The sequence below is a fragment of the Callorhinchus milii genome, unplaced genomic scaffold (genome assembly GCF_018977255.1).
Source record: "Callorhinchus milii isolate IMCB2004 unplaced genomic scaffold, IMCB_Cmil_1.0 Scaffold61, whole genome shotgun sequence".
In the NCBI taxonomy this organism is placed as follows: domain Eukaryota; kingdom Metazoa; phylum Chordata; class Chondrichthyes; order Chimaeriformes; family Callorhinchidae; genus Callorhinchus; species Callorhinchus milii.
The window spans coordinates 105,060-123,523 of record NW_024704802.1 but is presented as its reverse complement, the minus strand read 5'-3'; the positions used below and the strand labels follow the sequence as shown (position 1 = coordinate 123,523).

Sequence of the window (18,464 nt, the reverse complement as noted above, 5' to 3'; positions counted from 1 at the left end):
ACACACAAATAGAAACATACATAAAGACACACAGAACACATACTCAAAAACACACAAACACACATGGAAACACAAAATTTTATAAAAACATACACCTACATAAACATACGTATGCAGATACACACAAACAAACACAAAAACACACGCAAATGCAAACACACACAAACACCCCCACACAAACACACACACAAACGCAGAAACTCTCACAAACATTCACAAATACACTCACAAACTCATACACACAATCGCACACACGGAAACATATACACGCAAACACACACACAAACATAAACAAAATCACACACAAAGACACAAACATAAATACACATACACACAAACAAACACACAAACACATACATAAACATGCACACACAAATAGACACACAAACCTACACACATAAGCGCACACACAGAAACACGCATAATCATACACACAAACATACATGCGAACACACCCACGCAAACATATGCAAAACGACACAAACATACACACCACAGACACACATAAACAGCCGCACACATACACACTTACAAACACACACAAAGACACAACAACATAAACAAAATTACATTTATAGAGCGTCTTTCATGTCGGGAGGACGTCCCGAAGCGGTGAATAGTCAGGGGGTGGGGTCCCAGCATGAGGAAGGGATGGGGTAGGGGTAATGGGTGAGGGAGGGGTGATGTAGCGGTGAGGCAAGTCAGAGAGGTGGGAGGGCGACAAGAGGCACAGTCGAAGAGAAGGGCCTTGAGACCGACCTTGAAGGAGTCAAGAGAGGAAGTGAGGGGAAGGGACCGTGGGATGGAGTCCCAGAGTGTGGGGCAGAGAGGCTGAAAGCCCGGACACCGATGGGAGGGCGGGTCGGGTGGAAGACATGGAGCAGCCCGGAACCCACTGGACGGAGGCCAGGTTGGTAGGGAGTCAGTAGGTCAGAGAGGGGAGGAGGGGGCGAGGCCATCGATGGCCTTAAACGTGAGGACGACGATCTTGAACTCGATCCTCCGGGGTTAGGGGAGTTAATGGAGTCCGGCGAGGGTGCGATTGATGGGGTCAGGCGAGGGTGGGAGTGATGTGTTCGGGCGAGGGTGCGATTGATGGGGTCAGGCGAGGGTGGCAGTGATGTGTTCGGGCGAGGGTGGGAGTGATGAGGTCGGGCGAGGGTGTGAGTGATGGGATCTTTCCACAGTGGGTGTGATGGGGTCGGGCGAGGGTGGGAGTCATGGGTTCGGCCGAGGGTGGGAGTGATGGGGTCGGGCGAGGGAGGGAGTGATGTGGTCGGGCGAGGGTGGGAGTGATGGGGTCGGGCGAGGGTGGGAGTGATGGGGTCGGTGAACCTGGTGTGTGGAAGTACACGAGCTGCAGTATTTGGATGATCTGCAGTTTGTGAAGGGAAGAGTTGGGTACACACACAAAAACACACACACAATCGCACACACTCACAGGAACATACACAAACACACACACACAATCGCACACACTCACAGGAACATACACAAAAACACAGAACAGCAACAATAGCAACAACAACAAGATTACATCTGTATGGCGCCTTTCACGTCGGGAGGTCGTCCCAAGGCGCTGACACACACACAACAACACACACTGACAAACGCACACACAATCACAAAGACACACATATACACAAACATACACACACCAACACACAAGCAATGGCACTGACAAAAAAACGAAACACACACACACAGTCACACACGCACACACACAGAAATACACAGAGACACACAAACACACACACTCACAAAGAAATGCACACACAGACACACATACACACTCATACAAACGCTCACAGAAACACATAGACAAACATATACAGACACACGCACACATACACACAGACACGCAAACAGAAACACACAAGGCACACACGCAGACAAATTCACAAACACATGCACAGACTAACACACACACATAAAAATTCACACACAGCGTAGTCACAGGTTAATGTTAAAGTGTGTCTGACAATATAAAACAGTTGTTCCATGGGTTAATGTTAACATGTATTTTAATATAAAATAGAAGCGCAAAGGCTGCAAACCTCAGTGACTGAAGACAGAACCAAAAACAATTTCAAGATAAGGACAGGACGTACAAGGACACAGAAAGTCTTTTCACACATACACACTGGACGGAGGGACTGATCAGGAAAGAATAAAATGTGGTTAAAGGGAGAATTGAAATATATTATGAATATAACCGTTTAAGGAGTTGTTTTTCTTTAAAAAAGATAGCTTTGTCTGGAGTTATTAAGGTGTCTTTAAACACCTGTTAGATATCTCTCGGGAACGGTAGCGGAGCAGTGCTAGACACGACCAGTGCTGTGACAGGAATCCGGTTGGTACCGTTTTGTGTCTTGTGTATTATTTTATTGTTTCATTTATTTGTGAATTTCCTGCTGTTTTGACCTGAATGTAGTGACTGAACTCAACCAATTGGTAAACTGGAATCGGATCATTGTAAAGTTGTTGGAGATAGATGCAAATGTTTCTAACAGCAGACACACACACGCAGAAACACACACACACAGACAGAGTCACACACACACTCACAGACACACACATTAATACATGTTGAGTGTTTGATGTAAACGATGGCTTGTGGCCTCACACTGTCACACCGATTCCTGTCACAATATTCAGCCGCACTGATCAGACAGTCACAATAAACGCATTGAGATATTGGAGTCATTCACACTCTGGAGACACATTATGTTACTTACCTCAAACTCTGTATTTTACACTCCGGGTTCCGCAGAGACTCACACAGTCGCTTCACTCCACAATCTCCCAGATTATTATAACTCAGGTGCAGTTCCGTCAGTGAGTGGTTTGTGCTGAGAGCGGAGGTCAGATCCTCGGTACAATCAGCTGTCAGATTGTTACTGTCCAACCTGGAGATCAGAGACACAGAGACGTAACAGGGATCAGAGTAAACACAGTGTGTGTAACCCACTGTCACTCACAGTTTGTTTGATGCCGGAAAGGATGTAGGAGTGCGCACACATAGACACACACACACACACACACAAACACGCACACCAGCACACACGCACACAAATACACAGACAAACACACAGGCACACAAACACACACAAAACACAGAGACACATACACCAGCACACACAAACACAGACACAAATACACACTTACCCACACACGCACACATACATAAAAAGGGGGTGCAGCGTAGATTCACTAAGTTAGTTCATGGGATGAGTGGACTGAACTGTGAGGATAGGCTGAATAAAGTCAGGCTATATTCTCTGGAGTACAGAAGAATTAGGGGAGGTCTTATTGAAACATGTAAGATTCTTAAAGGGGTGATAAAGTAGACACTGAAGGATTGTTTGCCCTGGTAGGAGAATCTATAACCAGGGGTCACAGTCTGAAAATTAAGGGACAGCCTTTTAGAACAGAGTTGAGGAAACATTTCTTCACACAGAGGGCAGTGAATTTATGGAATTCAATCCCCAGAAGGCTGTAGATGGTCAGTCCATGAACATCTTGAAGGCTGAGACTGATAGATTTCTTTAAAAAATGGAGAGATTGGGGGATATGGGGATAGGGCAGGTAATTAGAGTTAGGTCTGAAGATCAGCCCTGATCTTATGGAGTGGCGAGGCACAGGCTCGAGGGCCGAACGGCCTACTCTGCATCTAATTCTTAGGTGCTTATGTACTTAAAAACACTCACAAACTTATATAACCAAAATGGCACAAACGCAAACGCACAAACACAAAAACGCACAAGCAAACACACATAAACATGTAATAAACAAAATCACACACGAACACACACAAATATACACATACACACACAAACACGAAAACAAACACACAAACACACACACAGACATTCACGCACAAACAAACTCACAAAGGCACACACAAAAGTGCACACACAGAAACAAGGACAAACACACACACATGCGAAAAGACCCACGAAAACACATGCAAATACACACACACATCAAAACAAAAACACACCCACAAACACACATACAAAGTTAGACGCACACAATTACACACACACAGACACAAATATACAACATAAACAAAATGCCATTAACAGAGCACCATTCAATTCGGGAGGACGTCCCAAATCGCTGAACAGTCAGGTGTCGGAGCCCGAGTATGCGGGAGCGGTGGGGTAGTAGTGAGGGAAGGCAGAGAGGTGGGAGGGAGACCAAAGGCACGATGGAAGAGAAGGGTCTGAAGACCGGCCTTGAAGGAGTCAAGAGAGGAAGTGAGGGGAAGGGACCGTGGGATGGAGTTCCAGAGTGTGGGGAAGAGAGGCTGAAAGCCCGGACACCGATGGGAGGGCGGGTCGGGCGGGAGACATGGAGCAGCCCAGAGCCCGCTGGACGGAGGGAGCGGGCAGGTTGGTAGGGAGTCAGCAGGTCAGAGAGGGAAGGGGGGGCAAGGACATGGATAAGGAGGGGCAAGGACATGGATGAGGTGAGGACAATGATCTTGAACTAGATCCTCAGTGAGATGGGGAGCCACTGGGGTCTGGCAAGGTTGGGACTGATGGGGTCGGGCGAGGATGGGGAGTGATGGGGTCGAGTGAGGGTGACAATAATTGTCATGGGTTTATGTTAATGTGTGGTTTAAGAATATAAAATAGAAGTGCAAAAGCTGCAAAACTCAGTGACTGAAGGCAGAACTCAAAACAATTTCAATATAAGGTCAGGACATACAAGGACACAGAAAGTCTGTTCACACTTACACACTGGAGGAAGGGACTGATCAGGAGAGAATAAAATGTGGTTAAAGGAGAATTGAAACATATTATGGATATAACCGTAGAAGGAGCTCTTTTTCTTAAAAAAACACAGCTTTGGCTGGAGTTATTAAGGTGCCTTTAAACAAAGTTGTGTTAGATATCTCTCGGGAAGGGTAGCGGAGCAGTGCGAGAGACGAACAGGGCCGTGACAGGAGTCCGGTCGGTACTGTTTTGTGTCTTTTGTACTATTTTATTATTTCCTTTATTTCTGTATTTCCTGCTGTTTTGACCTCTATAAAGGCACTTAACACAACCAATTGGTGAACTGGAATCGGATCATTGTAAAATAGTTAGAGATAGTTGCAAATATTTCTGATAACAGTCACACACACACAGAGACACAGAGACACATACATACACACGCCACACATTAATACATGTTGAGAGTTTGATGTAAACGATGGCTTGTGACCTCACACTGTCACACCGATTCCTGTCACAATATTCAACCGCAGTGATCAGACAGTCACAATAAACACATTGAGATATTGGAGTCATTCAGACTCTGGAAACACTGCGTTACTTACCACAGACTCTGTATTTTACACTGCGGGTTCCTCAGAGCCTCACACAGTCGCTTCACTCCACAATCTCCCAGATTATTGCCCCACAGCCTGGACACAGGGACACAAACACAGGTAATATAGTGTAACAACACAATACACATTTACATGTATATACAGGAGCCTTTCACGTGGGGAGCAAGTCCCAAGGCGCTGGGACCAGGGTCAGAGACTCACGCACATCTGCACACACACATCACAGACTCCCTCTCTATGTATTTCTGATTTTCTCTCTCTGTCTCTCCCACAAAACAGTCATACGTTTGATAATATATTCTATTTGACCATATCTCTCTCTCTTTCTCCTTCTATCTCTTTCACTTTGTCTCTCTCTCTCTGAGGTTCTTTCTCTGCCTCTCCCACAAAACACAGTTACATTATAACATTATAAAACATTATAACACACATTATAACATATTTCTCTCACAGTCTCTCTATTTCTATCAGTCTCTCTCAAAATCATTCACTCTCTCTCTCACTCCCGCCCTCACTGTCTCAGCCTCTATCTCTCAGGCTCTGTGAGCTGTCCCCCAGTCTCTCTCTCACTCTGTGTCTCGGAGTCGCTTTCTCTCTCAATCTCTCTCTTTCTCTCAGTCTATCTCACAATCTCTCTCATCTTTCTCAGTCTATCTCTCGGGCTCTCTGTGGCTGTCCCACAGTCTCTCTCTCCCGCAGTTTCTCCCAATCTCTCTCTCTCTGTCACTGTGTATCTGTTCCCCCACAAAACCCACCATCGCAACAGTTGAAAATATTTTTTCTCTTAGTCTCTCTCTCTCTCCCCCCCCCTCTTTCTCTATTGATTTGTGTCTATCAGCATCTGTTTCTGTTTCGCTATAATGTTTTCTCTCTATCGCTCTCTGTGTCACTCAGTCAATCTCTTTCGGTCAATATCTCTGTTCTCTGTCTCTCTGTCTCACTTACTAAACATACAGTCACTGCATATTATTATATATTCTCTCTCCATTTCAGTCTCTCTCTCTCTCCCTCTCTCTCTCTCTATCAGTCGCGCTCTCTCTCTCTCTCTCTCGCTCTCTCTCTCTCTCTCTCTCTCTCAGTCTCTCTCTCTATCTAACTCAATCTCTCTCTCTCTTCCACTGTCTGTCTGTCTGTATGTATGTCTGTCTGTCTGTCTGTCTGTCTGTCAGTGTCTCTCTCTCTGAGTCTCTCTCTCTCTCAGTCTCTCTCTCTCTCTCTCTCTCTCTTTCTCTCTCTCTCACAGTCTCTCTCTGTCTATCTAACTCAGTCGCTCTGAGATTTCTTCTCTGTCTCTCCCACAAAATACAGTCGCTACACTTCATAAGATATTTTGTTTCACAGTCACTTTCATACCCTCTCTCAGTCTCCCTCTGAGTCCCTCTCTCTCTCTGGCTCTCTCTCTAACGCATTCTCTCTATCTGTGTCACTCTTTCTCTCAGTCTCTCTCTCAGCCTATTTCTATGTCTCGCACAGAACAAAGTCACTACACTTTATAATGTATTCACCCTCTCTCTCTCTCTCTCTCTCTCTCTCAGTCTCTCTCAGTCTCTTTCCCTGTCTCTCACTGTCTTTCTCTCACTTAGCCTCTTTCTCAGTCTCTTTCTGTCTCTGTCTCTCTTTGTGACCCTCTTACATTCTCAGTCCCCGTCTATCTCACAGTCATACTCAGATTTTCCCGTTGTGTCTCCCCCAAACAGTCACTGCACGTTATAATATTGTTTTTGCCTCAGTCTCTCTCACTGTATCTCTCTCTGTGTCTCTCACAAAACACACAGTACAACACGTTATATTTCCTCTCACATTCTATCTCTGTCTTTCTCTCAGCCCCTCTCTCTCTCTCAGTCTCTCTCAGCCTCTTTTTGTCTCAGTCTCTCTCTCAGTCTGTCTCAGGCTCTCTCTCTCTCAGTCTTTCCCACAGAACAAACAGACATTACACTTTATAATACATTTCCTCTCACAGTCTTTCTCAGTCACTCTCTCACAGTCATTTTCTCTATCTCAGTCTATTTCTCTCTTTCTCTTTGGCTTTCACTTTCTCTCCCTCTCTCTCGCTCAGTATGTCCATTTGTAGCTCTCTCTCGCTCTGTCTCTCACAGTCTCTCTTTCTCAACAACAACAACAAGATTCCATTTATAAAGCGCCTTTCACGTCAGGAGGACGTCCCAAGGCGCTGCACAGTTGGGTCATGACCGAGCAGGGGGGAAATGGTCAGGGTGAGGGGAGGGAAGGAGCGAGGAGGGGGGAAATGGTCAGGGTGAGGGAGGGAAGGGAGGGAGCGAGGAGGGGGAAGAGAGTCGAGAGGGGAGCTGAAGGCTTTTCTCTCACGCAGACGCTCTCTCTGTCACTCTCAGTCTCTCTATCTGACTCTCTCTCTCTCTCTGTAACTCTATCTGTCAGTCTCTGTCTCTCTGCCTCTCTCTCTCACTCTCTCTCAGTCTCGCTCTCTCAGTCTCTGTCTCACCCACAAAACACACAGTCATTAAAATACACATTTTTTTCTCTTTCACAGTCTCTCTCTCTCCCATTCAATCTCGCTCTGACTCTAACTCCGTCTTTCTCTTATTCAGTCTCCCCCTCTGTCACTCCCAAAATATCTCGCTTTGTCTCTCCCAGAAAACAGTCACTACATGTTATATTTCCTTTCACAGTCTCTCTCTCTCTTTCTCTATCCATCTAATTCTGTCTCTCTCTCAGTCTCTCTATCAGTCTCTTTCTCTCAGTCTCTCTATCAGCCTTTCACTCCCAGTCTCACTCTCTCTTTCTCTTACAGTGTCTTTTAGTCTCTTTCTCTCCCCGTCTCTCTTTCTGTCTTTTCCGCAAAACACACATCACTACATTTTGCAATGTATTTTCTGGACAGTTTCTCTCAGTCTCTCTCTCTTTCTGTCTATCTCTCCCAATGTTGTTCTCCTTCGCGTCGTCACTGTCTCAGTCTTTCTTTCTCTCTGTGGCTTTCTCTTTCTCCCTCAGTTTCTCTCTCATTATCTATCTTTCTCTCCCAGTCTCTCTCTGCCAGTCTCACTCTCTCACGCTCACTCTCTCTCTGTGTCCCTTGCTCTATCTTTCTCTCACTCAGTCTCTCTCTCATTCTCTCTCTAATGCTCTCTCCCTGTGTCTCTCATTCTCCCTCTCACACTGCCTCGCTATCTATCTCTCAATATCTTTTTCTGCCTCTATTTCTCTCTCTCTGTCTCTCTCTCTCTCTCTCTGTTTATCTGTCTGTCTCTCTGTCATTCTATTGCTCTCTCTTTCTTTCTCTATCTCACTCTCTTTCAGTCTCTCTCCCTGTCTATCTCTGTCAATTTATCTCTCTCCCTGTGTCAATATCTCTCTCTCTCTCCATCTCTCAGTCTCTCTCTCCAACTGTCACTGTCTTTCTCTTATTCAGTCTCTCTCTCAATCTGTCTCAGTATCTCTCGCATTCTCTCGCTGAATCTCTCCCACAAAACACACTGTCGCTACAAGTTTCATTTCCTCTCACAGTCTCTCTCCCTTTCTCTCAGTTTGTTTATCTCTTCGTCTCGCCATCAGTCTCTTTCTCTCTCAGTCTTTCTCTTTCTGTCTTTCTCTCTCTGTCTTTCTCACTGTCTTTCCCACAAAACACGCAGTCAATACAGTTTGTAATATATTTTGTCCGCAGTCTCTCTCTCTCTGGGTATATCTCTCCCAGTCTCTTTCTCTCTCTCTCTCACAGTCACTCCCTCTCAGTCTTTCTCTCTCTTTTTCTCCGTCCATCTCTTTCTTTCTGTCCTTCGCTTTCTCTTTCTCTCTCACAGTTTCTCTCTCTCTCAGTGTCCGTTTCTATCTCATACTCTCTCTCACAGTCTCTCTCTCGCAGTGCCTCTCCCTCTCTGTCTGAGTCTCTCTCTCTCGGTATCTCGCTCTAACTTTCTCTCACTCAGTCGTTCTCTTATTCTCTTTCTCTCGATCTCTCTCTCCCAGTGCTTCTCTGTTTCTCTCTTTCGGTATCTCTTTCTGCCAAACTCTCTCTGTGTCAGTCTATTTCTGACAGTCGTTTTCTCCCTCTCTCCGTCTCTTTCTCTCTCGCAGTCACTCTCTCTCTCAGTCTCTCATGCATTCAGAGACTGAGAGAGTGAAAAACAAATGTGTAGTGAATGTGCGTTTTGTGTGAGAGACAGAGAGAGAGTGATTGAGAATTAGAGAGACTGGAAGAGAGAGAATAGCTGCAAAAGAAAGAAACTGAGACAGAGTTAGTGAAGAGAGAGACTGAGAGGGAGAATATATTATTAATTGTGGTGCCTGTGTTTTGTGGAGGAGACAGAGAGATTGATAGAGAAACAGTCAGTAACTCAGAGAGAAAGACTCAGAGAGACTCTGTGTGTGATAGAGAGACACACAGGGAACAAATATATTAACAAGTACTGTGGGAAAGAGTGAGAGTGAGAGACCCAACGGAGGAGGCAGTGAGAGAGTGAGATGGAGTGATAGACTTTGAGTGAAAGCAAGTGACAGAAAGAGAGATTGACAGAGAATGAGAGAGAGACTATGAGAACGAATGACAGCTTAAGAGAGGAAGACAGTGAGAGATAGATATGCAGTGTGTTTTGTGGGAGAGATACAGAGACTGAGAGAGAGAAAGAAGTGGAGAGACTGGGCGAGAATAGATATGTGTGTGTAGCATGTGTGTTTAGTGGGAGTGACAGAGAAACACAACCGTTTGTGGGGACAAAGTGTAGTTGGTGTGAGAGACAGGATCGGATAATAATAATCACAATGATAATAATGATACGTCTTGCTTCTGCCAGCCCGGCGTGTAATCTTCAGGATCAGGCCATGGGTTATGTTTCTATTCTCTCATTCTCCACAGTCTGTGAGCTCCAGATCTGGGAAACGGAATCCCTGTGACCAGGAGATCTCAGGAGCTGGAAATGGAGTCTCTTCACCAGGGCCAGGGGAGCCTATACCTGTCAGACTGATATCAGGCTGAGGGAGATGTGTTTGGGGTGAATTATTTTGTACCAGTGTTATAACATTGTACTGGAGAGAGGGTGTGGCTGCCACTGGATAAATGGGATGGCCAAGCCAGCGAAGGTCCGTTCGCCCTGGAATACAGCACTGGGGGAGGTGCTACTGCCGGGAAAAGAGGACACAGGAAGCCTCCGGCCTAACCACACGGTACAAGATAGTGAGTCCTGGGGATTCTGGGGGAAGCTCAGAGGGTTAGAGTTTGGAAGGGTGTCTGTGTGTCAGAGACTTTGTGGTCAGGAAAACCATCTCCTTTATGAATAACCAGGAACCACCGAATGGCATCTCTGCTCTGTCTGACCTGGGATCAAGTTACAATACAATCAATAAAGTGACTATTCCAGTCGGGAATCAGGAACGAATCCCAATAACATCAGTAATCTGGGAATTTCACCACAGGGCTCAGGGTGTGGAGCAGTCAGGTGTGTAGTGAATGTCAGCCGTTCACCTCCAAATCACCCAGCGCAGGATTGTGGTGTGTGAAGGGCATCACAATGTCTCCCACTGTTCCCACCTGCTGTGTGACACCATTCTCCCATTGATCAGCTGGTGCTTAATGTCAGTAGAATCCTGGAGTATGAGTTTGATATAAAAATAATAAGAATAAGGTTTACAAAATAGAGTTAACTTACTGCAATGTCTGACACTTGTGCAGGGCAGGAACCAGACGCTGGAGACCCTCACCCTGAATGTAGCAGCTCCTCAGATCCAGTTGATTTATTGTGTCACAAAGTCCAATGGCCTGAGACACCACAACACAGTCTATCGGTGTCAGTCTCAATGCTTTCGCTGAAGAGAAGTCACCAAATGTCAGTGTGTGTACGGAGCCCAGTGTGAGCTGTGCCAGGGCTTGATTCTGAGACTCAAACAGGTAGTGGAGTGTGTTCAGCAGCTTCCTTTTCCCAGTGACGGTGTCTGTGGCTCTGATCTCAGTTTTAACCTTTTCCTTCAGCCAATCGATCACCGCACAGGTTGTCTGATGAACAAATGGCCCCAGAAACTCCTCCAGTGGTTGAGCTGCCCGTGGGGAGGAGAGACCCGCAACAAAGCGCAGGAATATCTCAAACCGGCCGTCGTCTTTACTGTGAGCTTGATGGAAGCAATCCTGAATACTTTCTGGATTCGGAGTCAGCAACTGAGCGAGTGCGGCTACAAACTCCTGGATGGTGAGGTGCGGAAATGTGTAGACCACGCTGTGCTCTGAAAACTCTCTCTCCACAAGTTCAACGAGAAAGCCAGAGAGGAACTGGGAAGGCTGGAAGTTATATTGGATCAGATCTTGATCACTGAAGACAATGTTTCCCTGGGAGACTCCAGCGAAGGCCATCTCACCAATCTTCAGCATCACATCACGGGGGCTTTCCATCTTGACACTGTGATGTGTTAGAATGTTATAAATATAATAGGAGAAGAGTTGTGTGACTGTCTTGGGAACTCGCTGTTTGTTGCTGTGTGTCCGTGTAAAGAAGGGACCAAGAGACAGAGCGAGGATCCAGCAGTAGGACGGGTTGAAGCACATGGTGAGCAGGAGCTCGTTCTCCTCCACGTGGCTGTAAACAGCAGCCGCCACCTCCTGATCTTCAAAAAACTTGTGAAAATATTCCCTTCTCTCTTCCCCCACAAATCCCAGGATTTCAGCCCAGACACTGACCTGAGCCTTTGCCAGTAAATGTAATGCAGTGGGGCGGCTGGTCACCAGCACTGAGCAGCCTGGCAGCAGCTTTTTCTGTATTAAACTGTACACAATGTCAGACAGTTTACAGCGGAATTCAGGATCTGTGCACCTGCGCTGAGGCTCTGTGTCTCTCCGACTGTCAGCGAAATCAATCCTTGTCCTGAATTCATCCAAACCATCAAATATAAAGAGCAATGTCTCTGGGTGTTTCCACAGCTCATCCAGAACACCCCTGACGTAAGGATACTGCTCCACGATCAGGCGGTTCAGCGTTGTTCGGTCGTGAAGTCTGTTCAGGTCTCGGAATTGAAAAACAAATACAAAGTGGAAGTGAGGATAGATTTTGCCTGTGGCCCAGTCATGGACAATCTTTTGCACCATGGTTGTTTTTCCAATCCCAGCCACTCCACTGACTACTGCAGACGTCCCTGTAGGAGGGTCAGATCCGCTTCCCTGAGAAGAAGGTAAATTATTTATTTTTGAGAAGCTGCTGTGGAACAGTTTATCAGTTCGGATTTTTTCCAGCTCTCCCCGGAGTTGCTTCTGTCTCCACTCCTCGTGGTCTCTGCCTCTCGCCAGCAGCTCATGTTCTACCAGTTTCCAGTGGCGGAGATCAGAAATGATTGTTAACTCCGTGTAGCGATCAACCAACTGAAACGTCCTCACCTTCTCCTTTATCAGGATGGTCTTCACTTCCAGTTTCTCACATTGTTTCTGTAACGTCTCCTTGTGCAGTCGCTGAATCGCTTCATGTTGAATATTAAATAATAAAGTAAATAGAAGGATTATTGAGCATTGTTAAACAATAATACTTCGATTCAATGCAAGGCCTTTCAAGGCAGGAGGACTGTCCAATGCGCAGCACTAGCTTAACCCTAGTGTGTAGTGTCTGTCTTTCGCTGGCAAACACAGCGGCTAATTTGTGCAAAGCGATGTCCCACATGCCGCTGTTAAGTGAGTCACCACATTTATTTATGAGATTTTGGCCGGGAAACCGGAAGTGACAAACTCCCTTCTCGTTTCAAATGGTATCTTGGTGTTTTCAAAGTCCATCTGAAAAGGGAGACACGACCTCGGTTTGGTATCCCAATGGTGGCATCTGCGTCAACGCAGCACATCCCAGAACTGAACTGGAGTGTCAACTAGTCCTGTTGATGTGAACTTGAACAACCTCTGACTCCGAGACAAGAGGAATACCAACTGAGCCAGACAAACAAGGGTTAAATAATCTGAATGGCATTCAAACCATGGAGATTTTCAGACCATTATATGACGGCTTGTGAGACGTCATCTCTGATTTATTGTGAGAAAAATCATACCAAATCAATATTTGCTGAAATAATCTAAGAATCCAATAAGGATCATTCCCCTCACTCCTTATCTCCAATCCTCCCCTCTCCCCTCCTCTCCCTCTGTGTCTGCCTACTACCCTCTCTCCTCCTCATTTGAGTTTTCTGGAAATCACCATGTAAATGGAAAAGTTTTGAACTGTTTATTTCGGAAGTGATTGACTGGCTTGTATCTTGTCATTGTCTCATACCTATCATATCACTGGAGACATCTGGTACACCTCGGTCGATGGTCACCTCATTCACTAGACTGGCACCTGTTTGAATAGAATTAATATTACTAGCTTGAATGAACTTTGTCTCAATACTATTTGAGTAAAATCTGTAACTCGCCACAGAATGGAGACACTGCGTACCATCACACATTCATAGAATGTTACAGCACAGAAGGAGGCCATTCGGCCCATGGTAATATGTATAATACACCTTGTTCCTGTATTTCAGTCATGATTTTGTTCAGTTTGTACAAAGTTGGCCTCATTTTCACAAAGGATTCCCACATCACTATCCTGGCCTGGGAACCTTTCCCCATCACCAGGTTCAGAAGAAGTTTAGAGCTTTGTCTCTTCCGCCCACTGTGTGTGAGCTCAGTGAGTTTCTGCAGAGAGTGAGCATTAATGTATTGAAGATGGAGTGACACATGAACAGTGACAGTGATCAGCAATACCCAGACCAATTGGCGTGGCTGGATTTGCTATCTCTTCCCTCCACAAACTGCTTTCCTCTGTATTATGCCTTGATCATTTTCCCTCCCCTTCCCTTCCCAAATCCAGCTCGGGCTCTAACTTTCAACTGTCAGTGCCTTGAGACTGCCTCGCCACGAGAACGGTGCTTTATAAACAGACACCTATTACATTGTGCAGTACTGCTCCACTACAAACATAGATTACATGTCCTGCGTATAACATAACTGGCTGGTTAAGTGTTGATTGCCATTCTGTTGATTTCCTGATAACAGCAGCACATGAGCCGTGCAGACAGGCATAGACTTGCTGAGCTTTTAACAAATGAAAGGGAAACCTCTGACTCAAACCTACTTTGTGCTCCTGGGGGCTGAAGCATTCCTTCTGTGTCAGCCTTGAGCTGATGTACTCCACGCCTTCCTCAATGGCCTGTTCCAATCTGTCCCGATAGAACTTGTCAGTCTGTACAGCTGGTACCCGTGTACAGGCCAGGGTCTCGGTGAATAAGGTGTTTGTGCCTATTAGTAACCAGTAAAAACATAAGTCAGACATGATTTATTGTATTCTCTAAAAAATATATTTCAGGAAATATTACCATGTATTGTTGCAAAAAATCTAATAAACCAACATCCATTGGCCTAAAATACAATTTGGAAGCTCACATGAAGAGAACTGCCAGCCTGGCTCAGTTGGCATCATTCCCGTTGCGGAGAAAGGTTGTTTTGTTCTGGTTCTTTCGCCTATTATCTTAAGTATTTGTCCCTCATTCACGGACCCTCCAAGAAAACAGTTATAGGCCTCTCTACTCTCAAAATCCCTCATGATTTTCGACACGTGTATTTAATCTATTAAGATAAACCTATCAGAGCGTTTTGAGGGTTGAAGCCACACGGCGGAAATGGAACTCCTATCCTCTCACTGCAAAGCAGTTCACTGCTGGGTATCCTGCACTGCTGAGCTGCCAACTTCAGACTGGGGCACTAAACCAAGTCCCATTTGTTCTGCTCTGCTGTTGTTAAAACAAAGGAGTCGCTCCCGGTATTCTGGATAAATAAACACCAAACAAAATTGGTCTCTCACACCATCGCTATTTGAGGGAAATTGTTGTTGTATATTGTCGCATTCTCCCACAAGACTCACAGTCACATTCGCTTTGTGTTGTCTTCCTGATTATGGAATGATTTTTATTACGTGATATGCAGCTAAATCAAATCAAGACAACTAGTATTATTTTGTGTGCATATTATGTTTATACGAATGCCACATAGAACATTCCTTTTGTCTGGAATAGAGTGATGTTCAGTGTTATGGCTTGCAGATTGCCAACTACTATGTCTACAACAACAACTTGGATTTATATAGTGCTCCCCAGAGCGTCTCAGAGCTTCACAGTAACGGATCTTGGGACCAAGCAGTGGTGTGTGTGTGGGGGTGGGGGTGGGAGTGCAAGGTGACCAATGGCGCGATCGAAAAAAATGTTTTCAGCAGAGACCTGAAAATAGGAAGAGTGGGGTCGAGCCGAAGGGAGAGAGGAGGGGAGTTCCAGAGCTCCTCGGGGGTATTGGCTGGTGGCAGATGATTCGGGGGACAAGGAGGAGGCCAGATCCAGTGGAGCGAAGGCAACGGGCACTGTTGTGATGAGAGAGGAGGTAAGAGAGGTCGGGTGGTGCAGAGCAGTGCGGGGATTTGAAGTCAAGTTGAGGATCTTCAAGTCGATCCTCTCTGGGACAGGCAGCTATGCAGTCTGTCCAGGACTGGGGGATCGGGGAGCGGAGTTTGGTGCGGGTGAGATTTCTGAATAATCTGGATTTCACGAATGGATCGGAGGCCGGCGTGAGAGGGCGTTAGAATAGCCCAGACGAGAGGTGACAATGGCATGAACCAGGGTTTCAGCTGCTTTTGTGGTGAGATATTGGCGGAGACGGGCGATGCGTCGGAAGTGGAAGAAAGCGGTGCTGGTGAGGGACCGGATTTGGGAGAGGAAGGATATTTGTTGGTCGAACGTGACGCCTTGGTTACGAATGGGTTCGGAAAGTTTTAGGGTCGGTCGGGTTTGTGGAGGAGGTGAGAACCGTGAAACTTCAATCGTTGACGGGAGCCAAATAATATGGTTTCTGTCTTGTCAACTTTCAGCTGAAGGAAATTCACGCTCATCCAGCCCCTGAGATCCGACAGTCAGGTGACAGAACATCAGGGGATTGGGGGTCGAAGAGAGAGCAGGAAAAATAGTTGGGAGTTGTCCCCGTACATGTGGGAATGTACCCCATATCTCCGGATGACATCTCCAAGAGAGAGCATGTAGATCAGTAAGAGGAGGAGGCCAAGGATGGATTCTTGGGGTACTCTCAGGTGACCGGTTGAGAGCGGGAGGAGAAGCCGTGAGTGCAGATGTACTGCTGGCAGTTTGTGAGGTTGGACTCGAATCAGGCGAGTGCGGTCCCATTGAGATGGATGAGGGAGGAAAGGCGATGGAGGACGATGGCATGATCGAACAGTGTCGAACGCAGCGCAGAGGTCCAGGACGATAAGCAGGCAGAGGGAGCTCTGGTCACAGATAAAGAGGATGTCGTTTGTTATTTTCATAAGTGCAGTCACTGCACTGTGGGCATAAACCGGATTGGAGGTGTTCGTAGAGGAAGTGGGAGGAGAGGTGTGCGCGCAGTTGTTTGGCAACAATGCGCTCTATGACTTTTGCGAGGAAGGGAAGTTTAGAAATAGGGCAGTAATGGCTGGGGTTTGAGAGATCTTGCGAAGGTTTTTTTTAGGAAGGGTGTGTGTGGCAGCAGTTTTGAGGTGGGCGGGTCTGATCCGTAGGGAGGGACTGGTTGATGATGTCAGCCAATAGTGGCCAGATGAAGAGGAGCTGAGTGACCAGCAAGTTGGTCTGGAGGGGTCGAGGCAGCAGGTGGTGCGTTTCATGGAGGTGATGGTAGGTGAGAAGGAGGAGGGAGAGATGGGGACGGAGGAATGTAGGATGGGCTCGAGGTAGTAGCTGCTGATGGTGGTGAGGAGGGCAGAGAGGGTTGGTTGTGGGCGACAAGAAGCAGGTGGATGAGGCTGCCTGTCGGATATTACATATTTTAGATGAAAAGTGTCTATGTGGTATCGAGCGTGTATGTTGTGTCTCACTGCTGTAGTTTAACAAAAAGCCACACAACTAAAACTATTCACTGAACCTAATGTCTGTCCATAGTTTATCTCGCTGGGACCACTCAATGACAACTCGCCTTCACGCCCCTACCATCAACCAGCGGCAAGGTTGAAGGAGAGACTTAGAGAGCTTTGTGGCGTAGTGGCTCAAGGGACGACCACCGATAGTGGAGCGGAGGCGGCGGGCCAAACAGGAGGCCGGAGCAGGCCTGGCTGAGACAGCGGGTGGACGACTGTGGGTTGAGTATGTCGATGAAATAGATGTCGGCATTTGAAAATGAGAGAAAGGAACTTGAAGTCGATCCGTTCTGAAATTGTGTGCCAGTGCAGCCTGGCAAGGACTGGTGTGGTGACACTCCAGAGCTTTGTGTTGGTTAGTATCTGGATGGCGGAGTTAATTGAATGTTGTTTATGGTGGATCTTGGGCATTTGGAATGTCCAGCTGGGAGGTGGCAAAGGCGCGGATGAGGTGGCTGCTGTGGGTGTGAGTTTTCGACAGAAGCGGGCAATGTAACAGAGATGGAAAAAAACAATTCTGGTCAGGGAACGGATGTGGGGGAGACAGGAAAGCTGTGGATCTAACCTGACTCCTAGGTTATGCACGGTTTCTTGCGTTTGGGCGAGATCCTGGGGAAGTTCAGGGGTTTGGACCTACAGGAACGAAGAGAGTGGCGGCAGCTTAATAGTGTGGCTTCTGTCTTGCAGGCGTTCAGCTGCAGGAAGTTTTTGTTCATCCAGACCTTGTTGTCTGTCAGACAAACTGACAGGACATTAGTGGACTGGGAGACGTAAATGGAGGAGAAGCAGGAGGCGGAGAAGTAGATTTGAGTGTCATCCGCGTACATGTAGGCTGTATCCACTCTACCATAAGGGCGGTGGTTTACAGCGATAACAGGAGCTGATTTGGAATAATCCATTCCCCCATGACTAGTCTTTCACTGCAAGACTTGCCCATGTGCCAGGCTGGTTGGTCTGTCACTGCACAACCTGTCCATGTGCCAAGCTGGCTGATTTGTCATCACCTGGGATTTGGTTCATGAACCGTCACACAAGTCCCAGATATTCAATTAAACAAACTGGGAGTTTGCTCAATCAAAATAGACATTGACAGATTTCTCATTTCCAAGGCTGGTGAGAAAAAAGTATTTATTTGTGTGTAAAAGCAGTTAATAAACTATATACCTTTGTTCGTTATCGTCTCTTTAAGACTTTCCTCAAAGTCAGATAAAGAGAAAACATTGCCTGCTGGTGTGTTTCCGGGTGTCTGATCCACACCGCAG

At 46.5% G+C, this 18,464-nt stretch overlaps 1 protein-coding gene across 1 annotated transcript; it reads right to left on the bottom strand.

Moving 5' to 3' along the window:
• Positions 1–4,741: 4,741 nt before the first annotated feature.
• LOC121848044 (NACHT, LRR and PYD domains-containing protein 3-like) lies at positions 4,742–14,475 on the bottom strand. The gene is made up of 6 exons (XM_042345568.1): positions 14,389–14,475; positions 13,778–13,949; positions 13,543–13,608; positions 10,960–12,748; positions 5,391–5,416; positions 4,742–4,761 (listed from the first exon to the last, which is right to left on the bottom strand). Exons 2-6 carry the CDS (start codon positions 13,881–13,883, stop codon positions 4,742–4,744), a joined length of 2,007 nt encoding a protein of 668 aa, XP_042201502.1. The 5' UTR covers positions 13,884–13,949; positions 14,389–14,475.
• Positions 14,476–18,464: the final 3,989 nt, after the last annotated feature.

Excerpts from the sequence above, each read along its gene's own strand:
- LOC121848044 (XM_042345568.1), bottom strand. The coding sequence starts at position 13,883 with ATGGGGAAAGGTTCCCAGGCCAGGATAGTGATGTGGGAATCCTTTGTG. Across the intron at positions 13,609-13,777 it reads GACTGAAATACAGGAACAAG|GTGCCAGTCTAGTGAATGAG; the intron begins GTGTATTATACA and ends CTATTCAAACAG. Across the intron at positions 4,762-5,390 it reads GGGCAATAATCTGGGAGATT|TCCCTTCCTCCAGTGTGTAA; the intron begins GTGGAGTGAAGC and ends TCTCCTGATCAG.